At 37.5% G+C, this 21,677-nt stretch overlaps 1 protein-coding gene across 2 annotated transcripts in view; it reads left to right on the top strand.

Annotated features, from left to right (window-relative positions):
• The window catches only part of LOC149802497 (uncharacterized), a 154,314-nt gene that overhangs the window by 51,331 nt on the left and 81,306 nt on the right, over positions 1-21,677 (top strand). For both annotated transcript variants that reach the window (XM_089951742.1, XM_089951741.1), the window contains exons 7-9: positions 4,894-5,015; positions 9,493-9,657; positions 20,756-20,926. In XM_089951742.1, the coding sequence (XP_089807868.1) occupies positions 4,894-5,015; positions 9,493-9,657; positions 20,756-20,926 (458 nt within the window). The remainder of the gene's footprint in view (positions 1-4,893; positions 5,016-9,492; positions 9,658-20,755; positions 20,927-21,677) is intronic.

The raw sequence follows: 21,677 nt of genomic DNA, 5'->3' as shown, positions 1-21,677 counted from the left end.
GGGAAATATGAACTCATTTTGTCGTATCGATATACTGCAATCCCAAGGTCGTGCAGTATTCCATCCAAAAACCTCGTTCAAATTTTGCCCATACAAATGCATTAACCTATAACTCTAACCTAACTAACACAAAGTTTCCATGCAAAACGGATGTTTCACAAGACATACCATAGGAGGACGTACATTTGGATCACCTTGGTTATTAATATGGAGATAATGTGAAATAAGCTATCAATACCGCTAGCATTACAAATTTACCAATGGCCAATCATATGAAACTGTTCAGTCCTGCCTGTGCTATATATGTTACTGTTTTTTTAAGTGGAAGTCAGAAAGTTATTAATGTCATTGATTGGGAAATTATTTAAAATATAGGTGCAGTCTAGCGACACGTTTCGAAAAACATGCATGTGCGTAAAATAACTACACAATACACGGTCGTGAAGCACTGATGATAACACGAATACGTGATTTTTGTTTCGAATCACATCGATCGAGTTAATGGAATTCTAATAGACATTCTCCTTCCAAATGTTCTCTGGTCTGACGTATTGGATCTTTTCACCAAGGCATCAACTATATACTTTTAAGTCAGTAGCCTACCTCAAAATGTAATGGACAAAAACGACCAATTGTGAAACATTTACCATGTTTTAATTCCCCCCAAAATTTTACTTTTATAGAAGCCCGGTTATCTCAGCGAATGAAGTGGATTGCAGAAAGAGAAAATATCTATTTTCACCGATCGAACAATGTGTTACTCATAACGCGCACAATAAGCCCTAAAAATGGAACTTCATTTAGATATATAGGGAACTGGATGGAAAGATAAATTTATCAATTTAAATCGATGATTTCAGAAAAAATCCAGAATGTCATTGATTTATCTTAAACTATTATTGATGTGGAAGGAACAAATGGAATATCAATAAATAGGAAATAGATGCAAAAAAGCCAAATGGCACATGACTGTTGTACATAAATTTCAAAACTAATGTTTAATATTAAAGCATATGTCTATTATTGGTGGTGGATTTGCATTCAAAAATGAGGTCTTATAGCTACAAGGTTTCCGTAGGAGCTGATTTTAATGTTAATCTGGGTATGGATGAAATAATACAGAGAATTTCCAGTACGTCTGCATGGTTGTCTTGTTGGAGACGATATTATCGGGGACGTTTCTTTCAAAATCCAACAGACAGCCCTGATAGTTCGCATGACACATGTTTTAGTCTGTCTAAAAATATTCGTTTCTTTTCGGCGAACATCTGACTAAAAGTGACAATAATCGGTCCTTGTAATGTAAGCTACTGAAAATGACATATAATGTTTCAACCTCAATTGAAATACGTGCGTTGTTAACTTTTAACTTTATTCCCGTTGCATTTTAATACAAAAATAAATAATTCAGTTCCGATACATAACAAATGTTGTGATGGCAGATTCAACACACTGAAAATATGGACTATTAATGATGACTAGCCATTGAACCACTGTGACATAAATAACAATTGTATGACGTAATAACGAGTGCAGCCTAGATGGCAATTCAAAACGGCAGCTATTGAAATCAGAGGTAGCATTATTCACGTGTCCGTATTCTTCCGATGCGCCGCAAATAACTGAAACTCTGTGAACGAGACTTTGACATATTACTTGTGATTTGATCAGAGATTGGTAAGGTTTAGGCGGACGTACATCCGACTTCGTGTTTGAAGAAGTGATTCTTAGAAAATGGTAGGTTTTGAAGAAAAAAAAAACAACTCCAAAAGGTTTCAAAAGACAATGAAATAATTTCACTTTTAAATGATTATATTATTCGTGCAATTTTGCAATGACAAAATGAAGAAATTCTATACAGAAATCATTTGGATAAAGTAACTTAAAATTATTGCTTAGATTGCTATTAGTGATAGCACGCCATCTAATCATTATGATTGCATTAGGTTGACATGATAACAACCTCTGGTTTGAGGGCTTTTCAAAATAGGATTTATTTTACAGAGGTCGTTCCGATTACAAATGTATTTTCCATTCAGAACAATATGGTCTCTTTCCTATGCAATGCGAATAACGTAGATTCTTTAAAAGGACTCTATGTTAATCGCAATTATATTTTCCAAAGTGTATGGCAGATGAACAAACAGTTAGATGTGCCATGAACAGATAACTCTGGAGAGATAGGTTTGGAAATAATACTCCATGATGTCTGAACAGTCAGTGGACAAGCTGCACGGTCAACCTTTAATGGTATTCATGCACCTTTGTAATCAAAACATTGAATATAAGGTAGAGTTTTAATAGCATCAAGGTACAACTTAACGATGCTGCTAGTACAAACTCGACGTAGGTAAAGTTATTATCACGTAATAAACAAATGGTTCGAGGTTCGTTAGCAGTTACATATTTGTTCAATATTTACATCCTAGGCTGATGTTTTCTAGACTGTCATGGAAAAGGCTGAGGACCTTCAGGTATCGAATAAATATTGTTCTCGTTGTTGCCCTTTACCCCGAACATTCGTGTCGCTGTCAACAGTGTGTTTTTGAAAGCGACATATCAATAGCGTTGTCCGGAATTGCAAATCGAATTTTCATAAACGGTAGAATGCATACGCGTTTTAAGCAGCTGAGTGATATAGAACGTATTTGCTTCAATCGAGTGAATATCGGATATATTTCATGAAGGTGGTTAAATTACTTGAAGTTACCACGAGTTGAAATTAATCCGCTTTTCACTGTGAACAAACAAATGTTCCTTTTATGTTGATATCAAGCGCATTGATAATACAAAATTATAACAGAATCATATGTAACTCTATGTGTTTTTAGCTGATTGGCCATCAGCAAATATATACACATACCTTGTTATTAACATTGATGGTGAAGTTTATAATACAAAAGGAATATATATAAAAGTATCAAAATTACAGACATTCAATAAATACTGAAGATATATACTTTCGTAGACATACTCACATTCCGAAGCACACTCATGCATACATAGATATACGTGTACGTGATATACGTATATGCATATACCCATACACATGCTTACATTGACTCAGATACGTATATGTACATACATAGATATACACTGATAATAGTATGATAACACACACACACACACGAACATAAACACCCATACCTGCATTCATGTATGCGTGGTGTATGATACAAGGTATGAATGCAACACGGTAATTTGTAACCTGTAAAAGAGCTTTCAGAATATGCTTGTTGAATCACATGATTGAGATTGAATGCAAGCTTCCTTGGGAGAAGACACAACGGGTGTCATCAGTATAGAAGCAACATTCAACATGCTTTACTTTATGTTATTATACACCCATCATACTTCAGTTATGACATAGTCATGCATTGGTCAAACGATGTAACAAAAAATGCAACTGTAGGTAGTATCCATTATTATTATTTTCAATTGTTGCTGTATGGATATCATATCTTACATTTCGAACATCACTCATTTTAGTGGAATTGTGAAAGTTGAAAAATTTGAACAGACCTGGGACCTTTTCAAAGATAAGAGCTTATATACTTCTGTCGTAGCTGCAAATAACATTGGCATTCTAAAACAAAATGCAAATGATCTTCGAGTACGTTGAATAAATTTACTTATTTGATCTAGTGGGGTGCTATGTGGTCTCTTCAACCTCACTGATTCACCGAGCAAACTCTGGGAAGGCTAAATTTTGTCACGGTTTCTATCTATAAATACTCCTGTATAGCTAAAATTTTGTGACAAATTTCTATATAATCTAGTTCTTGAAGATTCGTGGACTCATGATTGCCAATTTTTGATAAACTGGTGAGATAGCTGTTGTTTAATTACAGATAAGAAAACCTTAATGTTCCCAATAACTTTTATATTCACATTTCCCACATCCCCAGACTATTTAATAAATTCCAGAATTGCTATGTCGACAGGTTCTTTCCAGGTTGGCTTTCTATGTCAAGTAAGCATTAGGTTATATATTAAAGATATATATTTTCTGTTATTTGAAGACATAATCTTAGTCCCGTATTTCACAATGCCGTGAAATTTATTGATTTGCAAAGGTGTCCTTCCAAAATAACTATATACCAAATCTGGGTAGATTTGTTAACCCCCAGAAGTTCTTTTGCAAACGTTTCAGTGCAACCTTTCAGTATCATTTCATTTAATGAATCACCACAATCCTGATCCATAGTGTGTCAAAAACTTTACGATTTACCTTTGACTCCAATTTTAAAACTTGCATAAACATTTATCGATCTCAGATAATCCTTTTAAAGTTTGTTCACTTAACGTTTCTTGAGCAAGTATGGATGATTTACCTGTGGTAAAAGCAATTCAAAGAAATACAAACATGTTGACAGCCTCACACTGTAACACTTCATAGAAGAATAAAGAATCGTCTGGTATTCAGATTAATGCAGCATATTTCTAACGGTATCCCGGATGATAATATGAGCTAGTTAGTCTGTACGCTAATCTATGTTTTGTGTAGCAGTAGTAACATCATGGGTTTAACTAAGCTAAATTAGAAACGACATCAAGAAAAACGACCAAATAAAACAAAACATTGTGGTATTTGGATCTGGTACTCTTTCGTGAACAGTGTCCATGCTAACCATCAGACAAAATAAGTGACAAGATGGAGAATCAAATGTCTTGTCATAATGTTATCTTTGTCTATCTACTGCAGTGAAAACATATTTTGTCATAATTCTTTCCAGTGCATTTCGAAAATGATTTCTCTTCACAAATCTATTAATCCACGTTCTTATATAGAATTTAAAAGAATAGATGAAAGCGGAGGAAGAGGAACAAGCAGTCGGCATTGCTAAGCTCTTGTGACTGAAGGACAATTGCATTCGCACATATATATTTCAGGCCAAATGGAAACATTCGTCACTACGTTTGTGGGAGATTCAACTGCTGACTTCAACACCACGTTGATAATACGAATCGTGGACATGTTTGACAATTACGCTGAAATTTCATTTGTAATCAAGGTAAGAGAAGGGGACCAAACACTCCATGTATGAAGCCATATCAGTAAGATTAGTTCATCATCATACCGTGCATACTAATTACATCGATACATAAAATTGTATTTTCCAGTATGAGCATCCAATTAGTAAACATGTTTGTTGTCGCTTAAGGAAAGCGGTCAGTTAAAACGAAAACAGATTATTCTCAGTAAAGTCTAGACACATAAACACAACTGTATGTCGGCATGACACATCTCTCTGTCTCTCTCTTTGTGTCTGTCTGTCTCTGTCTCTATCTCTGTCTGTCTGTCTGTTTGTCTGTCTGTCTGTCTGTCTCGATATATATATATATATATATATACATACATACATGCATACATATACATACATACATATATATATATATATATATATATATATATATATATATATATATATATATATATATATATATATATATATATATATATATAACACTGATTCATACCACAAATTAATCAAATCAGACTATCCTGGAAGGTGGGTTCTAGATCCATCTATTTTCAGACATCGTTTGAAAGAGTCAGGGCTTAAGTTATAAAATCAGGGGGTTTATTCACTCATGTGAGGTATTTATTGTACATAAATGACCAATACATGCATAAAGCTCGCCTACTAAATGACGTTATGTATGAAAAGAGAGCCATACCATATATTGGCATATGGTATATGGAATAAATACTCGCAATAATTACAGTGACATTGTGCTTATTTTGATATATCAATATCTGTGACAGTAGTAACAACAATATTAGTTTTATATCTAATCAATATAAAAGTGCACGGATTGCATAACAGTGTTCACGTTGACAAATTGTGTCTGATCTTTATTTTCAGTTGTTTAATTTTCCGATGTTGGTTGTCCTCAATTGGAGTTTTTAAATGAATTTATTTAGATGTTATAAAGTTAATATATTCTGCTCACAGTGATTATATTTACCCGAATGCTCCAAGAACAGTGAAGTATCTAATACCATTTGATGGCATACCATATTCTTTTAACTATATTATTTCATATTATTAGCTGGTACTTAGTTAAAGTTTTAACCGATCTTATGATGACATAAGATGCATGTCGTTGTTCTTGCATTCCCAACACATTCATACATGTTTTTGATTTTACTTTTGTCTGTTTAGGTATTCTTTGCCAGTTAATGTTTAGCAAGTTATAACGTTGTCTGTTCCATATACCATACTATATTAAAAATTGTCTTTTTTCCCTAGTTTAAGGGAGTGTGTGGGTAATGTTTCCTGGTTTTGTTTTCTTTATTTTAGGACATTTAAACAGGCATTAAATACCATGAATGTAACAGAGAGTGTAACAATTTTGGTTATACCTTTAAACAGTTTACTTATTGGGTAGATTATTTCAAGAACTCAATGCAAAAAGCATAACAGAAATATACTTTAAGTGATAATAATTATTCTAATGTGGAATTAGAAACTAGTAAACAAATTACTTCATCTATCCATCCATCTATCTATCTATCTATCTCAATATATCTATCTATCTATCTATCTATCTATCTATCTCAATCTATCTATCTATCTATCTATCTATCTATCTATCTATCCATCCATCCATCCATCCATCCATCCATCTCTATACTTGTATTGGTTAGTCTATGATTTTAAGCCAAATATATGATGTAGGTCACCTTGTTTAATAATCTTAATAATTCCATAATATTTGGACTGAAATCTCGTTAAATTCATGATTGTTAGAGATCCTTCATTCTCTGTGTTGAATTTGTTTGTGAATTATTGAAACAAAACTTCTTAAATATAGGAGGCATACAGCATTGTATTGAAATGGACAGTTCTAATAAAGCAGAGAAAGGCTGAGCAATCTGTATGCTTCTTTGTCTCGAGAGCCTCCGTTTGGTTTGAAAATAAAACGTTGATAACGTTCAAAACCTCCTGGCGACATTCATGTTTGAAATTATAAATGTACCATTGAAATGAATACTTTCTGAGCATTTTGTATATCATTGATACTTTTCATTTTCAAAGTCATTTGCTGGTATAAACAAATGGAAGCGTGTGTGAAATTAATCACATATTTTAAAAGTTAATTAAACCAGGATTTGGGATATCATAACAAGTATATTTTGTAATTGTTATTTATCTCATATTCTGTTTTCTTTAAATCATTTTCTGTTTCTATTAAAGACTCATCATTCCATCTCCACCTTCCACCCTCCAAAAATATCTCCATAGTTTTCAGCCACATTGTCTGTGTTATAAAGAATGTTTACAGACTATTTACCAGCGACTGGAATCATACATATTTATAATAAAAGCAAATTATAAGAGTGTCCAATCCACATTTAAGACTGTCCGACAGGTATTATAAGTCCCAGTATTATGAAGGTATGACATACCTATTTATATCCGTATATCTTCTGAGCATTACAAATATATCCAAGAATAGCATAGTCTAGGCAAATTTTACAATCTGAAAACAATATTTCTTTAAGTTTGATTTTTGATGTTTTCAACTCAGTCAAGTCCATGTAGACCTGAACATCTTTTCTCAAATAACAATTTTTTCTTCACACAATCTTCAAGAGTTGAAATATACAGTGTAATACTGTTCTTTTTCTGAATATAATTAACACATATGCAACTCATATACACATGTATAAGTCACATATTCGATTCTTTGATCTAACATTAAACTACCTTCATTTGTTAGAAAGATGTTATCTTGTGGAAACAAACTAAATCTGATATATTTTTCACAACTTGTTCACACTTAATTAATTTTATTAGAAGACAAGTTTGTTCAATATTTAACAATCCTTTTTGCAATTAAAATGTTTTTATTTAAATATTTCACACACTTTGTAGCTTTTCCAAAACACTCATCTACAGATCCGTTATTAATCAAGTATTTGATTTTGAATTGACATGTATCAAGATTATCTTTTGACGAACAATTTAGTTCTTGTCCATCAGGTTAAAGTCTTTCAGATCTATCTTGCTCATAGTTGGATTAAAAGACTATTCTTCATATAAATCGGTATGTAATTCAGGTCAAAGCATTCATGTGTGAAAGTAGACACGAAACCTGCATAATGATGCTATTAAGTCTCGTAAATATAATACCTGATAAATGGCAATACTATGCTACATCCATACATTCGCGTCTAATTGAGTTTGTACTTTCCGGTCTAGCTTATTTTGCTAAAATTTCATATCACAATGTCATCAGATTCTATTTATTGGATCATCACATTCAAATATTAAAATGTAGATACTTGTAAATTGTTTAAATCTGATGTCCGCGGCACAATGATTAAATATTTTTTCTTGATGTAGTTTAATAGCGCTACTAAGCTAATATTTCGACAGTCGAATATAAGGCTTGAGACTCTAACATCCAATTATAATTATAAGCCGCTTTTGATGTTGAAAAAGGGTGTGGGGAGGGGGAATCGGGTAGCTGAGAATATCCGTATTAAATGTTGATGTTTTTAACGTCCATTGGATGCTTTCTAAAGAATGTAGCAGACGATAATTGCGGATTAGAAGAATACAATAATTATTATGCTGTTCGAACTTTTATAAACATAAGAATTTGATGGCGTATTATTTTAAGGTAAGAAACATATAAGATTCCGAAGGTTTGTGAAGTTCTACAAATGATAATGCGTATTCATTAGCAATATACATATAATGTGCGACAATCTTAATTTGATTTGTTTTCTCTTGTACATTTCGTCCTCCTGTAGTACTTTGTTTTCCATACAAACGCATTACCGTGGCAGTCAACGCTCATATAATCAAATGAAATTATATTTGCATATAAAATTCTATATATAATTGCGTTATTTAGCGCATATTTGGCCGTTCGACTATAGAACTTGCCACTCTAAGATCACAACGTGTCCGTGGCTCACATTTGAAGGTACACCTTAAAGAGGCGTTCAGCAAATCATTGAATAGAATTTCCAGGACATTAGAGCTGAAATAAAACCAGTTTATGTTTCAGTTCGACATAAGGATTTAAAGTGCAGTGAAGAAATCTCAGTTAAGCGGTTTCAGTTCATTTTGTTTTTGCTTGAATTTGAAGCATTTCAATGCATGAAGAAGATACTTTTTATATTTAAGAAAAAATATCGTTCATAATATTCTGATTCTTACTTAGCATTTGATAGAGTCTTTAGAAGGTCATATCACATGTTAACAAATAATTTTGTCTCGAAGTATACCCTAGGAGCCTAATTACTTTTCGGTAGAGATTTGCTTTAGGCTTTGCATTCAGCTCATTTTCTCTATGATTGCTGCATGCATAATCATGAAAGTTGACGGGTGTATTCAATGTTGATGGCGTGATTATAAATGATGGCCTTTATGAGCTGCTTTTAAGCTACTGTGATTTAGCTGCATATTTGCAATATGCCTCGTCGGACCAGTCAAGACATGTTATTATGGGGATTTATTTATTTTTCAGTCTAGGCCCTATGAAGCAATTTACAGTGCTGATAATCTGACAGCCGCCCTTGGGGACTTCCTACAGATGTTTGACAGAGCTTTTAACGAGTATATGGTCAACGGAGATTTCCAGTCGATCATAAATCTCTGCCTTTCCAGCGCCTCACAAATGATGACGCAAAACGTAGGCTACAAATAAATTTCCCTGTTAAATATTTCCCCTGTTAAAGAGTACCAGTTATTTTCCTGTCTATTAAGGAAAACGCATATTGTTCAGAATTACAGTTCAACTGTAATGTATGATTTTGTTTAACTTTTTAATATTAACATTGCAGTAATAATTTTGGAATTGAAATAAGCATACACAATAATAAAGCACACGAGTTTCGTGTAATCTTAGCATTAATCCATGTAGTGCCTTTTTATGAATCAAGTGGTCAAAATACCATTTTTTTCTTACCCTCTTAGTTTGAATTTTACGATAATTTTCAAGACAATCAATGTTTGGATCCACTGGCCATAAAGCCCGTCGAGGTTATTGAATAGCCTGCAATCTTCAGATATAACTCCCAACAAATAGAAATAGAGTCTGATTTAAATTGATACTAACATAATCTGATTCAAACTTGGTATGTTGAAGTACGTTTGTAAGGTCCTACAATTTGCATTATAGTTCATTTTGACTTTGGGATTAGTTATAGGTCATTATATTACGAGTGTTTTCGAGACACTACGGATTTATATTTGCATAAGTCTCATCTGCTTGGACCATCCAGTCACTGACTGCTTGGAACCATATTTGGAAATAAAAATCAAAGACCTATATTTTAATTTGCTTATCCTACCTTCTCAATATTTCTCACTATGGTTTAAAGATTAATTGAATTTTCTAAGTTCGCAGAGAGCGACCAATACTGTCAAGGGTCAAACTAAATATTCAGTATAAATAGCATGTTTCAAAGAAATATCGGAATAAGGTTTTCTAAATTGACGTTTCAATATATTCAAGACCTCATGCGTACTCTATCGCTTGTTTTGACCGCACAAATAGCGAGCATTAATTGTCTTTTATACAAGAAATTGAGGATGCACAGACCTTTTGAGTTCGCGTACAAAAGAACAATAAAAGTAGTACCTAAACTGGTGTTGTACCTCATTCGTTACGCTGTGGGTCCTAAGACACGCGTCCTTACTTCTGTAAATCTGCATTAGGTTATGTTTTTGCCGAAGGGTTGGTGGAGGAGTAAAGACCCAGGTGGCACGAATGTGTCAGTCATGGGTGCAAGAGTCTCAAACGGCTGTCAGTGTCCCCATACGGTATCGAATGAGGTCAAACAGCCCCTTACATACTACTCTGTGCTAGTCTGCAACATTTGTGGAAATGAAACATTTCTGCATAGAGAGTGAGTGACTATCTTATTGCAAATTTGACTTGCACAAATCAGTTGATGGTAGCGGTCAATATATACGCGCTGCGTAAATAGTGCGTGTTTGTAATCTATTTTTACATTCTGTAAATCTGCATATGCAAGGGTTTTTATTGCTTGGAGTTGTCTATGACTTTCCATTTGTACCATCGCACTGATTATTTTATCCTCGATTGACACCAAGTACAATTTACTAATTGTATTGTGACTCTATGGCTGCAAGCAATTAGGGATAGACGGGTACTCTGAATGAGGGTGCATTAAGCTTATCTTGCGCCACCAGAGACACCAGCTACTATCGTTATAGCTCAGACAACGGTAGCGACTGGTGCACCTACAACGGTGGATGTTGTAGTGATTCCAGTCACACCAAAACCTACTCTTCCTGCCGCAGCGAGCACGCAAATAGCATCGGAGACCAGACACTTGTGTTTGTATCTTACGATCAACGTGATTCTTTCTCCTGGTAATTTCATCTCGCAGCTCTTGTTCTGCTTCAATAACTTTTTACGACGGTAAGACGGATTGGGTCTATCATAGTTCTTCAATCAGTAATGCAATCGCGTATTTCAGTTGCACGATAGGCAGACCTTGTCCGGCCTCATCATCATGCGCATGCAAAATAGGCACTTCTAGACAGTGTTTCCATTGACTGGCACAATGTTCATTGAGTTATAAAAAACTCTGCCTCGGGAATGCTTACAGCTCCGGCGATGCTACGTTCCCACATTTTATCATCTATCTCATACAAAATACACTGATTACCTCAGCACCTTTGACATCTAATGATCGTCTTTGCCCGATTGATGTCACTCGAGCAAGTGCGTCCTCATTGTCGAATACCAGTCGAGACCTTTCTTTTCTGAGTCAATGTTGATGTTGGTTTGAATTATTTGATGGTGAACGTGATTTGGGTGGAAAAATTGGTGAATGACACTTCGCCATTTTAGAAATAACCCCGATATGTTGTCGTACCTTGTACTGCAGACCACTCTTCACCATTTTCACGTAATAATGATAAAACACATAGCTGACCTCGAGATTGCGTTGGTATATTAGGGTGGTTCCACCTATCAATTTCTATTTGGTGTTTAACATTATTATATTTTATTGTATTAGAGGATATCTCATCAGGACTCGGACGCAGATATATGTCGGCAAGAGGAACACAATTATCATTAATGTTAGCATCTGCTGACAACTGGTCCAATACCCCGTAAGTAGTACATTTTGTAACCTCATCACCAAGGTCAGATTGCATCACGTGTATACAATGATGAAATCTGCTCTTAAATACAAACACCAAAGAGAGTTAAACAGCTTGCAGGATAGACGTGCATTACTTCGAACTTAATTTCATCTTTAGCTATCAACGATATTGCTGTGGTATATGTAAAAGATTTTGGAAGGTCGGTTTCGGGTTCGTTACCGATCGTTACTTGTTTACGGCAGCCTACTTACAACTGCGTTTATTTGACTCCATCCACTATAATAACCGGATCAAAATAAAACATACGATCCAGACGCTATCAAAAACAAACCGACAATTACTATCTTACCTTCACTGGTTTGTAATATGCATTATGTAGATGAACTTACTACGCGTGAGAAAGTTATTCTTGCACGTATTGTCTTGTTGCAATATTAGCTTTATCAACATATGTTTTGATAAATGCAACCGACACGTCGTTATCTCTGATTTCACCTGTTAGCCACATTCTTTACCACAAGATCCCGTCTGAGTTTGACAATGATATCTTGAATATCTGGTTTGAGGTTTCAGTTTGCAAGACTGATCTTCGAAAATCACAAACTCACCTGGATCGACGCCAACAACAATGTCAATGGAAAACTCTGTCAAATCCGCTTTGATGGCTAATCAGATGAAATCCACAGCAGCACCGTCAAGCAGAATAACGACCTTAAATGTTGATAAACATGGTTGTATACAATTACACGTACTTTAATGTGATATAAATAAGTATTTGCGGGGAAGGTTAGCTCTGCACTGCATTCAGTTCATGGAAAAGATGTCCGCATATGGGGCCATCCAACCGTGTTTTAGTGGCATAACCTAATCAGTCAACGGTTCTTATGATACTTCTATAAAATATTTAACTACAGCGACTGGCGGTGTAAGTCCATGCGAGTCAAAATAAAAACTATGTTCTGGTGACACCACGTATGCGACCGAAAGAGTGACAGAGCCTATTGATGGATCCAGACTGACGATGCCCGTTTCGCGTGTGCGTGGCACTTATGTTGCAAGTTCATCTCGCATAAACCTCCATGAAAATGTTTGATCTATTTTGTCCATCTCAAGTAAATCAATGGACGCGTGATCTTCTGCGACCGGGCAATCGAAGGCCACTTCCTCTTCATGCGACCCCCAAACGCCTTTTTTTAAAATTATTCCTGATTAAGTTCCGACAGCCCGTAACGCTGCACCTTGTTCTCCAGTATTTTTGCATTTGTGCCACCTCTGACTTTGAAAATTCTAAAATTAACGAACTATGTTTGTGTTTCGCCTCATTAGTTTGTGCGAGCTGCGTTTGGATCAACAACGGGGTGGGATGGGAGGACATTTCTATTTAATGTTGCTACATACATTTTCAGTACAATTGTGTGTTTGACTCTTCCCAGCTGACTTTGAGTACGGCCGACCTTCACATATTGGTATGATGTTTTTAATCAAATACGAAATACGTTCAATTAAACTTTTTCCACAGGTGTATCGATCATTCTCATTGGGCCATCAGCACCCTCCAACATCAGCGTCTTATCATGGCCTGCTGTTGGTGAGAAAACTAAACGTGCATGAGATAATCTGCGTAAACATGTTATGAAATTCATCCCACGTGCGATTGGCAGGGTACCAGATCCAGTGTATGTTTCCAAGACCATGCACGTCAATACCATCAAATGTCATCAGCATGTCACAGATGTCAAGAATCACTTCAGCACCTAGGCTTAGCGTTAAGTCAAATCAGGTCCGCCTTTTTGTGCGATCATCGTGAACATTTCTTTGCTGGGTTGATTTGATTCTCGAGCACCACATCATCATACACCACGAGATTGTTGGTTGTGGGCATCTAATAGTCAAATCGTGGGGCGGTGTCGATGGTGGAAAAGAAATTGATGGTAGGCGACAAAGTCTTCTTTGTCGTTACCACTTCCCAATGCGTTTCGAACATCACTGAGCACATTTTAACACTATTGATCATTAACTGACGATGCGATCACGTGCAACCGATCCCAGTTTAGCCATCATAAAACCATGTTCACCCTAAAGTTTTGTTTTACTGTATCACACGGAGCCACTGATGAGTGCAGAATCTGAGTTTGGAAAGACAGTTCCATCGTCATGCTTGACCGTTGTAGGTGTTGATTGAGTGGAGAAACTTTTGTGTGATGCTATTGAATAATTACCTGTTGTTATAATACAATCATGGCTTCATATTGCATGTGATGTCGTGCGGAAGCAAGTACTATAAATCGAGTTCGAGTTCAGACACGTAATGGACAAGCAGCGACTACGGGGACTTGTACTCGATGTTGAGAAAGAAGTTCAGGTTTGTTGGCGGAGGGCAAAGCTGTAGTTACGCAAATTCAGTTTACAAACAAAGCCACTGGCGGTGGTGGTATGGCGAATGCGTTAACAAAACTACCAGGGACACCGCGGAGTAAATATCCGGACGAAAAACATTTTCCTAGCTACAATTACTGTCGACCTGATACGCGCCTGAATCTGCTAGTCGATTCTCACAGCAACAGCCATAATTCGAGGAAGCATCTAGCAATCGCGTTGGGGCCCCGAGTGGCCGAGTGGTCTAAAGCGCTCTCCGTTACGGATCACTGCCATCTCACCTCTGTCTGCGTGGGTTCGAGTCCAAGGCTCGGCTAGCGTGTGTACGTGTGAAAGCCTGCCAGTAGCTTCTCGTGGGTCGGTGGTTCTTCCCTGGTTTTTTTCAGGGTTCTTCCTCCACCATTAATACTGGCCGCCATGTATAGCCTATCGTGTGCTGAAAAATGGCGTTAAACACTACAACAGCAATCGCGTTAACGCGGTGCGTTACCGATATGACCTTGCATACAAACATCCAATTAAATCTTTGTAAGTCAACGTGCCGACGTGTATCTCATTCACGATTTGAATGCAATTAATCCAACCCTGGGAGAACGAATCGTACGATGGGCCATCAAAGAATGATGAAAGCCAAGATTGCCTTGGGTGACTGTCATTAGAAACAAAAAGGAAACCAGTATAAATAATGGCCACAAGAGCTGCACTTTATCCAAAATTATATTACAGTCCGCGTGGGTACTGGAGACATGAAGCCACCTTGAAACAGTTAGAAAGAGCGGCGAAGGTGACTTATGTGATCACCCGAGCATAGATGGTTAAACGAACCCTGTCCAAATTTATTAACCCATACCACGAAAGATTGCACTCCGTTTGATTTCGAAACAGCGAACGACATTTATCAGGCTGATTTGTTATTTCTTCCACCCAATCATGTCCGTGATCAACAAGGTAAGTTACGCACTTACACATACGTGGTCACCTTTGTCGATGTTGCTAGCTGATTCAAAAATGCTGTCAGTGTCGCAGATCCACTTGAGCACATTTATGCACGTGACCCACACACATGGCCACGTTGTTACGAGTGGATGCTGGCAAATATTTTCTCGTATCTGTAATTCCGTTGTGGACTAAATACCGTGTGTAAGTACGTGTCGAGTATGTCAGTGTGCATCGTGACCAAGCTACTGTGGTAAGATTTAATCGTACACTTGGTTTTTACGGTCATCAGTACGCATACAAACTGCTGAGAAAACCAGCAAAATGCGATTAACAAAAGACTGACGGTTACTCGGAAAATGACGTCGCAATCAGCAACGTTACAGCCGCTGAGAGATACGTTTGTTCGGTATTTGTAGGCATCTGGATAATAGAAAGGTGGGCCACAACGCAATGCTACTAACACTATATGGTCCGCATATATGTTTGCCGTTTCGGGACGGATTTGATACCCCGAGACAGCCAACCCGTTACCATTTGGGGATTTCATTGTCAGTTAAAGGAATTCCTCCCAGCCGAGCATTTGCGCGAGACGAAATCGAAGTCGTTGCAGCAGACAAAGAAGTGCCACCAGGATTTGCGCTGAGACATCGTGACATTTGCAATAGCACGATGATCAAACGCGAATGTGGTGTTGCCATCGGGGAGTATCCATTGCTTGGTATTCAGCTGAGACAAATTTGCCCTGGTGCATCAGTAAACACCCAGGCGATAATTATTGGTTCGAATCATGTTGACAGTGTTTGCAAAGTTAAGATGGTCATGGAGATATTCCAGGTACATCGCGTGCTAGAGGTTCTTCTGCACAGTCACATATGGAACACCTTTTGGTCTTTGTTGATGTTTTTGTTTCTGACCACAGTTGAATAAGGTTTGAGACGCAACCCACCATACACTTCTATCAGTTTGCCTGAGCATTCGTCTTTGAACTGCCCACGACCTCTTTGGAATACAACTGATGTTCTTTCGGATGCCCACTGGTATCAAAATCGTTGGCCAGACTTCGCTGGGCAATGTCAGCGATCACATCATCGGTGCGTCAGCAACGAGTCAGTGTCGGTGTACAGTATCTTGTTATGGTCCTTTTAAAACGGTTTGATATTGTCATAGTAAAACTTGTACATGATAGCTTTGACTAGTCTAACGCGGACAACCCAACATTGGTTGGTTTCGTCAGCTTTAGTTTTGTCGCTGTCGACGACCACAAGCCCAACGGCAAAGACTGTTTGGTCTGGAAGGGCACATTTGTAATAAACCCTCGATGCATGTCCGGCTCAGTCGACACAAGGACAAAATTGTCGCGAATTTGCATGCAAAGATTCTCCATGATTTTCCCAAACACAGCTTTGTTCATAAGCTTTAAGACGTTCTTCTCAAAGTTGTTGGTGGCTTTGGTGCGTAGATATGTATTTCATCTGAATATACGGGCCATCCAAACCTGCAGCAGAAATTTGAGCACTCGATGGAGTTTGACGACGTGCATACCCAGCACAGCTTCAGATTTCGCACGTCCAGTGCGCACATTTGCTTGATCCCGAGACTCAGTACGAGTTTGGTCCATTCGGCGTACTTGTGGCCGGACTAGTTCACGAGCACTAATACATAGACAGCCATGTCGTGGGTACCGACAGAGCTTGCCAGCGTATAATCGTCATGAGCCTCGTGTAAGTGTTCGGGATATCCCACGTCGACTTCAAAGAAATAGATGTGATCACCGTGGATGTTGTGAACTCACACTTCCTTGTTGTGACCAATGTGCACAAGATCTATCCACTTAAATCCACCTACCAACAACCGTTGGTTCATGAACCTGCATGCAAATTATTGGTATCGAGATACATGATGTAACGGTTGTCCACTGTCAAGTTGGGGTTGTTGGTACGAGCTTATCCGTGACGGGACATGGATATTCCACTGAGAAGCGATCGTTTGATAAACAGATGCCGGCCAATGACCGTGAGCAATTCAGCTCGACTTTGGTTTTGGATAGCCCATTCACAGTTGCCTCAAATACATCGGTGAGCAACAACATGTCCATGCGCGTATACAGGTCGTAATAGTCGCAGAGTATTTTGCAATCGAACATAGACCAAACATTCTTCGTATAATCGTAGTCGGGTGCAGAAATTCGTTCGAGTGACAACGACGAGTAAAACGCTTCGTTCGGTGGCAGCTGGGTTTCGGCAAATTATATACAAACCTTTCCTCGTGATCTGATCTGTATTAATCGGACAATATCGACGAGTGATTTTGGCGTTCTCCGCCCTCAGATTATTCACTAACTTCGCCAGACACGAATTCATGTACTGGATCAAATCGGTAAACTGCAATTATCGCAGGTGAAACGTTATATATTTTTCCATATTGCTGGGTATCACAAAGATCGGTGAGTCGTATGTCGTGGCTACTGCTTGCATGAACAATTGGCCATCGTACCCACGCAGGTTATAAAGCACCACAGCGATTTTAATTTTGCTGGGATACATTCTCGACTGCAGATTACACACATTGCGTGCGGACTCTCTGTACGTGCCATTGATTTGTCAGTGATCATGAACTTTGGAGGCAGGACTTTCATTTTCATCGCCTGCAGCAGCAAACTGTCATAATCATGTGTGCGGTTGAGTCGAGCTGCCGTAAAATGCATTTCGTTGTGACTTCCATCGATAGGGGAAACACATTCACTGTGCTTGGAGTAATATAAGCACAATAACAAACTGGCTCTTCTATTTTGCACTCACATTGAATCACATTATAACAAAACATCATATAATCTGTTCTGTGACTTGCACTGTCTGTTCAATATCAGGCGCATGTGCCTGCTACTGCCACATTCGGGCATTCGAAATCCGCGTAGAGGTTATACGGGATTTTCATCGTTTGATGTACGGAAGTAAATTTGACAGCGTCTCTACTATGCTCGGATATGAGAGCGAGCTGTGATTCTTCACTGATACTGTTGCAGTAAAAGTCGCGACTGGTGAGCAGTTGTTGAGTGATAAGGACATGTATGCAACATCTGCACTGAAATGTATTGCTGTTGTGCTTGCTGTGCCGGTTAAGCAGCTGACCAAGATTTTTTCCATACGTAGTGCAAAACCGATTCTGACACTTTCATTTCACTCAACAACAACAACTAAATTTAGGTGAATCCTCTTAGTAATAGTTTTGAATCCGTCCTTGTCACGACTACGCAGCACAACCAGATAGAGCTGAGGACAATGTCTTCTTTGATCCCATCCTGACTAAAGTTTTGTAACACCGCTACAGTTCCAGAAATCAGATTTGTCAGCAGTTGTCATACGTCTTTGCCTGGTGTGTAGGCGGGCGGGATAATGGCCACCTAATTTTCCAACTCATCACTATGTTTCAAAATTTTTAATTCGGAAACTTGCAATTATTATATTTCTACATGAACGTAATCGGCCGCTTCAGTAGCGATATCAGAGGCAAGACGACGATTGTGTTCTTCCTCAGCACGGTTTATGTTCTTACAAATCTATTATCGCAAAGCAGTTTGCTTTTCTTACCCCATTTGGTATTCGGATACGGCAAATTTTCTTAGATTATTTTATCGTTGTTGTGCTGTTTTGTTGTTGTTCTTGTTGTTTTTGTCGCAGTGGCACCCAGTGGTGGTGATGGTTGCGGATTCATTGCAAAGATTGGTCTCAGTTATTCTAGTATGTTTGCTTTTCTCATACGGCATGGTATGCGTATGCCGTGCTGCTGTGTGAGCTGTCTTACGTATGGCACTGTATGCATGGTATTTGTTTGTGTTTGTGCTTGGGAAGCCACATACGTTTGTTGTTTTGATTTCTGTCTGCTCAGTCTATAGTACCTTGGAACAGGTCCACAAGACTGGCAAAGCTAGTTGCTTGATTTGACTCCGATGCCACATTTCTGGCAAAGCTGTGACCCTAATATCTCATGTAATATTTTCGTGTGTGTTCTACAGCACTCGTAATGGCGTTGTCTGCCACAGGGTTTGTACTTCACTAGGCAGGTTTCGTTGCATTTTTGGAACCCAATACCACGGGGCTTCTGCAATGCAATAGCATGAAGATTCCTATTTACATACGTGTGAGCGTTCATCTAATTTACAAAAACATGGTCACGTTGTTTTGTTAGCAGCATTCCCAGTAATACTCTACATAGCAACCCCAAAACTGTAAATTAATCCATGATAAATAATTGGCCTACAGAATCTGCCCGAGTTTGTTTTCGTTCTATTTCTAAGGTCACTGCAAAATTGACCAGCTTATTAGTGTATTCTGGATTTGTTTGAAATCATTTATATGACTCGTTCAAAGAATACATCAATTTAAGTTTAATGCTAGATCTTTCATCCAGTAATCTTTTGGCACGATTACATTATTGATAGATACATAAATAAACTCATTTATAATGTTTTGGCAATCAATTTTCTGTCCGTCGCTCAACATTTTCTATATTAACAACTCGGCTATATTTTCCCTTTTCACCAACATAAAATGAACAATATAGTTATAGCGCACTGTTGAAAAAAAGCAATATACAGCAAGCCAATAAAATAACTTTTATTCGTTCAGTGTAGTAGACTTAGCAGCGTGTATAGACCTTTTCGTCTTTCCACAATCGGTGCAGACTATCAGAGTAGTAAGGAAGTGACTGTTTGGCCTCATTCAATACTCTATGGGGACACGGACAGCCGTACGAGACTCTATCCCCCATGACTGACACACTAGTGTCTCGAGTGTTTTTGTAATTCTAGCAACCACTCGGCATAACATAATGAACCACACATCTATGGGCAGCGTGAGTGGATAGCTTGCCAGTAGGATTAGATACGTGGACTGGTGTCCGGGGACTCATAGGGTAGCCAATGAGGCAAATTACCCATTTCCATACTACTATAAAATTCAAATAAAGGGTGATTGTTAGTACAATTTACGTTTCCATATAATAAGCTAAATACCAGGCTTTATAATCAGATTTGAACTGGAAGAGTAATATTTAGTATACACATGTTTGTTGATTGTAATATCAACGATATAGTTAAAGCCATTTACACAGACTACCAACAATCAAGCAGAGACCAAGCTAGGAAGCAGTCATGAATAAATAAACAGTATTGCTATTAAAAGAATTTTAGCCTTTTTCATATTTTCTTAGAATATTGTAAACAATTACATCCGGTATCCACTAAAGACATCTGACTAACCAAACGCGTTCTTTTTGCGAATTGGATACAGCATAAAGATTTCTCACGACAATTTGTTTTATTTCTTGCCAAGTTTTCCCAGTTTGTAAAGCCCCCTGTAGTTCAATATTCGATGGATGACGACACACTTGGTGGATTGCTAGGGAACATGCCAAATTCTAACCAATCACTAGACATGAAAACCTGGACGGCATACATTTGGGGAAAAGATGAATTAAGTCCTGAAATTGCAGCTGGACAAGAGGTAACTCCAAAATATCCACCTTCGATTACTTAGTTGTACGGTCTAAAATAATATAACAATACAAGTGTTTATTATCTTAATCTAACAATAGTTTCTGTCAAAATGTTTGCACCAATTGTCACCCATTAAAATATTTCTTGACTTTATCCAGGTATTTAATATTATTATTATTATTATTATTATTATTATTATTATTAGCTCTATTTCAAGATCTTTTGCGATAGTTGTAAAATATATGACTCTTTTTGGAGATAACATCTCCGAATAGTATTCTTCGATTGACCTTTCTCGCATGTTCAAAATGTGTAGTCATATTATTAGAAAGCTTAAAGCTCAACAGCATGCGGGCGTTATATAATGTCACCCACTATAAGCAACATTCAAGCTGAACACGATTCACGCGCTGAAAATTGTTTTACTTAATATGCAGTCTTCAAGCACAACACCATGCACACGGTGATCAATGTTACATACTATATGCAATCTTCAAACTGAACAAGAAGCACAAGGTAATCAATAGTATACAAAATAAGCAATTTACAAGCTGAACACAATGGACACGGTGATCAATGTTATACACTATAAGCAGTCTTCAATCTGAACAGCAAGCACACGGTAATGATTGACATACACTATAAGCAATCTTCACGCTGAACATCAAGCACAATGTGATTAAAGTTATACACTATAAGCAATCTGCACGCTGAACATCAAGCACAATGTGATTGAAGTTATACACTATAAGCATTCT

This window comes from Sinohyriopsis cumingii, chromosome 3 (assembly GCF_028554795.1).
Source record: "Sinohyriopsis cumingii isolate HCF-2022 chromosome 3, ASM2855479v2, whole genome shotgun sequence".
NCBI lineage: Eukaryota > Metazoa > Mollusca > Bivalvia > Unionida > Unionidae > Sinohyriopsis > Sinohyriopsis cumingii.
The sequence above is the reverse complement of the archived record's forward strand: the minus strand, read 5'-3'. Positions and strand labels throughout refer to the sequence as shown.